Below are 5,281 nucleotides of genomic sequence, written 5' to 3'. Positions count from 1 at the left end.
CGCATATTCTATATGTCCTTCTGCAGAATTTGAATAGCTATCAACTCAAAAAAAAGATCTGAAGTGGAGCAGGCGACCATAAAATGAAAGATGAGATTCTCATTTCCGCAGGCACGTTTTCCTTATTGCTCACTTGTGGATTATTCGTACTTAAGCTACTTGAAATCTGATCAACCCAAGCTGCCTTATGTATAAAAATATATTTTAAATCAATCATATAAATTACAAAAACTCTACATTCTTCACGTTTTTTCATTCCGTTGTAGGGACTTTCTTTTGGCATGGAACTTCTCAAAGATTTTCCTGCCCAGATGAAAGGAGTTCTCTACCACGTGGCGCATCTGGTGGTCTCCGTGTGTTTTCTGGTGGCTTTCTGGCTTCTCTATCTGCTGGCACATGGTCTGATTAAAATCCTTGCTAGGGCTAACTTCGCGAGCCCTCAACTCAAAGGAATTGGGTTCGATTCCGGGCCTATAGGCAACCAAGTACCGCCCGCCATCGTGATCGTCATAAAATCTGGTCGAGCAGCGCATCTCTTTGGCCAAATGCTCCAAAATGGCCTCTTGTAGTACAGACATTGGCCTGAAGTCAATGAATCTGCGTTTGCTGGCAAGAAATCGACGAAGTCGATGCAGGATCCCATCTGCCCTAAGAGTATGCTGCCTTAAATCCGCAAAGTCAAGTGGCCCAAGATTTTTCTCTGCATTCAAGAAACAAACCAACTGGCGTAGATTTCGTTTGGACTTGATTTCTGTTCGCTTATCAGGAAGAATGCAATTGTAGTTGTGCTCAGTGCGGATAAGTCGGATCAGACTACTAGTAGGCCTGGGAACTGAAATATCCCTTGAAGTATCTGCAAAAGAGCTGGTCAGAATACCATTTGTGCTATGTTAATTTTCGACGCCTACCTTCACTGGTTTGAAGAGTCTCTTTCATTTGCTGAGTCATGTTCAAAGATTTTGGAACTTTTTCAGTCAGGCGAGTTAAGATATCTGAAACCTCAAACTTTCCAGATTTTCACGCAGCTTATGGATACTTAGAGAGATTCCAACTTATCCAAAGCTCTTATTCGAATTTAACTTAAACTTTTTTCTAAATTTTCGCTGAGTAAATTAGCTTCTCTCACTTCTTTTCTCACAACTATCGATGACACTATAGGAGCCGTGGAAACCCTATTTAGGAAAGTTGACAGCCCAAAAAAGAGCGTTGCCATTTTTTTTTTTTTTTATCGAAACAAAAGAAAATGCAACCCAAAATTCAAGTACTTTGCGATCTGCATGTTGCATGGCCTTTTTATTGCCCAATTCGCCAGCAGTCAGGATATTATTAAGGCCAAGCCAAACTGAAATCAAAGTTTTAGGGCCCCGGAAAAGTGGGTCCTGCAAATTGTTGGACGCTTCCCATGCCAAACTGCGCCCCCTGGGTGTCGGAAGTGAAATGAAACTTTCGTGGCCAGCAGCAGGAGCAGCACAGCCTTGGCAAGATGAGCCAACCACAGCAGCCATTGGACATCAACAGCCATCCAGTTTTATGGTATATAGGCGTACGAAGAGGATAAGCACAAAGGATGCCACTTTTGTATGAGCCGACAAGTCGAACTCGGAAACTTCTTTGGTGAAAGATTTTATAGCTTTCAGCCGTTTGCATGTGTCCCCAATCTGAATTTGGGGATTGCTTGGACAAACCCCCAATCCTCCCCCGCGAAGTTGGCCTAGAGCAAATGAAGCGTGACTCCTTGTTTTCCTTTGATTTAGTTTTATGAGTCTGCATCGGATGTAATTGAATTATGCAAGTTGGCGCCGACGGCCAACGGCACCGACTATATCAACATTCGATCGTAAAGTTGGGAAATGGGGGAAAAGCAGCAGAAAAGGGATGATGACACGGATGAAGGATAACACCAGGAGGCTGGACACACGATACGGGCAGACTCAGACATGGCTACGCTTTTTAGCGGTGATATTTGAATTTCAGATGATTCCGCACAACTCGCGATGAAATGAATTGGAAAATATGTGTATGAGCCGACTGATAAAGGATATTGGATATTGCACCCGAAGGCCAGGGAAACACCAAACCCAGCCACATCCTGTAAATGTGTATTGGGATGACAGCAGGATGTAAACCGTAATGAAATGATAAACTTTTTATCTGCCTAATGGAGGCCAGTACATTATAATACCAGGAATCAGGCTGCAGAAAACTGCCGCAGGATACCTATGGTAAGGTCTTTTTCAATATTGCGGACGAATAATTAATATATGAGTAACCATGGCCCACGAACGAGAGCCAGGCTGTTGATATTTGCGGAAAATCCGCAACTCAGTGTGCGAGATTCGTCGTATATAGGACACTCAGTTTCGGAAACTTCATTGGAGGGTCCTCCGATGCACTGCCATTGCATCTGCAGAGTCCTCCAATTACAATTTCATGAGCTGCCCGATGAGGTGGGTGGAAAAAGTAGAGGGGTTGGTGCTGATTTCGAATGTATTTCCGAACCAAAACCAGTGACAAATTGAATTCAAAAGCGTTCGAATTGCATCTGCATCTCGACTGCCCTCTTTACTCCATTTTCCACCCAAATGCGATGGGGGGAGTCGAGAACATCCGAGAGCTGTTTGTGTCCTGTCGAGTTGAGTTGAGTTGTGTTGTGTTCGACAAGGACTAAGCTGCATCAGGCGATTCACAGTAAGTGGCTATTGCAACTCACGCAACACCACCCAGGCTTACAAATGTCAAAAGATATCGTAATTCGCATCAACAGGAGAGATGGTTCACCGATATGGTACCGAACCGATTCACAAAGCTAACAGGATACATCGTTCGATTGCCGCAGTCATCAGCAATGGAACAATGCACTTAACCAGGCCCCCAGGACATGCTTTCCACACTCTTCCCCACCCCGCCTCCCGGGGCAACTTCGATAGCACGTCGAAAAGTTGCCTAAAAATGCTCACGTCCCCGGAACGTGACCAAAATGTTTGGCCATAAACAAGGAAAATATGAAAATGAAGAGCCGAGCTCAGCAAATAAAGGAAACGAGGAAATCAGGAGGAGGAAGTTCGGAGTCGGTAGTCGGGTTGATATATTTATCCTGGCTGAAAGTTCGCTCGAAGCCTCTTCAAAAATTCATCAAGGAGTAGCGCTCAACTTGGCTTCAGCTGAAGCCAACGCCCCCTTCATCGCTCCTTTCTGCGGGTGTGGACATTAACCCCAATTGGCTAAATGGCTCATTAGGTCACTGGGGGATCTGTTTCTTGTTCCTGGTTCCTGGTGTTCCAAAGGAAATGGAGAAACAGAAGCAGAAACAGAAACAAACGCAAGCGAATTGCACTGCTGCGTGGTCAGTTATAATTAGGAACATTCGCATTCGGGGCTTTACGACCGAGCGATTAAGCGAAAGGGATGGGATACACCCAGTAGGTGGAGTACTGGGATGACCAAGGCCAAGGACACGGGAATACCCACTCCACTTTGGGTTCACATTCAATATTATTAATTGACAACATGGTGTGTCGATACGAACCCAAAGAATCGTAAATATATCGCTTACAGGAGGGTTTTGTCCAATTGGAAAGTGGCCAAAGTCATGTCCAGGATGTTTGTTTAGGAGCCGTTAAGGGAGCGGCTGTGAAGTCGCATAATGTCCACGGATAGTGTGTCCTCCTCTTTCGGCTTTGCGGCACTGGAGAGTTGATTAATTGGTCATAAACCAAACGATTATCATTTGAATTCAGTGTATGGATGGGGAGGTGAGGAATGTCCCAGCCCCACCCCAATCCCTCCCAGTTTCACATCCATCTCCCCTTTTGAAGACCGAGTACCAGACATAGCTGTGGATTAGCCAGGATATGGATGTCCTTCGCTTGCATGGCTGGTGTTGGACTGATTCCCACTTGTGCGCAGGGTAACATTTCTGGGGGTCTCCAGCTCCGATTCCATTTGCATGGGCAACATTTACCGTTATGATTGCAGAGCCCAACTTCAGCTGGTGATTTTCCCTTGAAGTTGCCCCGTCAATCAAGGGGATGCGGTGGGCGGTGGGCGATGGGCGGAGGGCGATGGGCGGAGGGGAGGAACGCCAGGCAGTAATTGCTTAATTTGATTACGTGCCGCCGTAAAAAGCAGAACAGGAAATTTGCACACACACACAAGCTCCGTGCTGGGTAATGAAGTTAGGATGGATGGATGGATGGATGCACGGGTGGATGGACGGATGGGCTGTTTGGGTGTATAGGTAAGTGGGGGTAAGATCCCCAGCCGCAGCCCCGAATCCGCCCCATCGAAACAGGAGCGACTTTAAACTTTGTCGCAGACGCAGCAACTTAATTCGTGTTTCGGCTGAACCTTTCGCCAAATGTCGCAGGCCATTTGCCATAAACAACCTAACAACAAACAAGATGAAGGGTTAGGATGGGGTCCTGGAAAAGGGGAACAATGGCGTCAAAGGATCGAAATGGGAAACTGTTCGCTTCGTGCGATAATTAGAAGCGCCCAGTGCACGCTCAATTAGAAGCTTGTAGCCCCATCCCCGTGGGTTTTCCGGTTGTAGAAGGTTGTGGGAAGTACATAGAACATGGAACATGGAAAGTCTTTCTCCCGCCCTGCTGCACGAGCCTTCCTCCAGTTTCTCCCTCCTCCGCGATGCAGACACGCGATGATCCGGAGCGAAGCTCGGCGTGAATGAGTCGCTGGATGGACGATTGGTGGGTGGTTGAGGTCAGGTGGTGCAGGGCTTGAATGTCTTAATTAACTGTTAGCTGCACTCTGCGAAATCAACAGGCCATAAACGGCAAGTGGAGCAGAGGGGGCACAATTATGGCCCGATGTTTGCCTCTAAATAATGTCGAGGACGTCGTGCCTCATATTTATGATTCGCAATTATTCTACAACGTGTGGCGGCAAATCTCCGCCTTTGCCCAGAAAATTGCACCGGAGTTGGTTTTTCCGAGGGTTGGGCTATCTGATTCTGGGAACACGGAGAGTGCATAGACGATACACTGGGTACACCGCTCACGCACACTGCTGCCAAACAATTTGCACACACAAATAAAAGGGAGCTGTTGTTTTTTGGGGGGTTTCTATGTGGTGTTGTGTTTTTATTTTGGCGGCAGACGAAAGTGTTGGCCAGACAAATGGGGTGGCTGGGGGGCTTGGTATTAGGGGCAGGAGGGCTCACTATAACATGTCACTGGGCCATAAAAAAGTTTATGTCTGACATGAGCCAAAAACAATTTGCATATTTTTCCACTGGATAACAACTTAATTTAGGATACCCATA

The 5,281-nt window shown here is 46.5% G+C and overlaps 1 protein-coding gene across 1 annotated transcript; it reads right to left on the bottom strand.

The window, feature by feature from the left end:
• Positions 1-242: 242 nt before the first annotated feature.
• On the bottom strand, positions 243-1,111 carry LOC117137278. Its single transcript, XM_033298649.1, has 2 exons — positions 909-1,111; positions 243-853 (listed from the first exon to the last, which is right to left on the bottom strand). Exons 1-2 carry the CDS (start codon positions 946-948, stop codon positions 243-245), a joined length of 651 nt encoding a protein of 216 aa, XP_033154540.1. The 5' UTR covers positions 949-1,111.
• Between the last annotated feature and the right edge of the window lie 4,170 nt (positions 1,112-5,281).

The sequence above is a fragment of the Drosophila mauritiana genome, chromosome 2R (assembly GCF_004382145.1).
Source record: "Drosophila mauritiana strain mau12 chromosome 2R, ASM438214v1, whole genome shotgun sequence".
Taxonomy (NCBI): domain Eukaryota; kingdom Metazoa; phylum Arthropoda; class Insecta; order Diptera; family Drosophilidae; genus Drosophila; species Drosophila mauritiana.
The sequence above is the reverse complement of the archived record's forward strand: the minus strand, read 5'-3'. Positions and strand labels throughout refer to the sequence as shown.

What these genes read in the sequence shown, in the direction of transcription:
- LOC117137278 (XM_033298649.1), bottom strand. Translation starts at nt 948, where the DNA reads ATGACTCAGCAAATGAAAGAGACTCTTCAAACCAGTGAAG. An exon ending in GACTCTTCAAACCAGTGAAG is followed by an intron (nt 854 to 908) that starts GTAGGCGTCGAA and finishes GCTCTTTTGCAG; the next exon opens with ATACTTCAAGGGATATTTCA.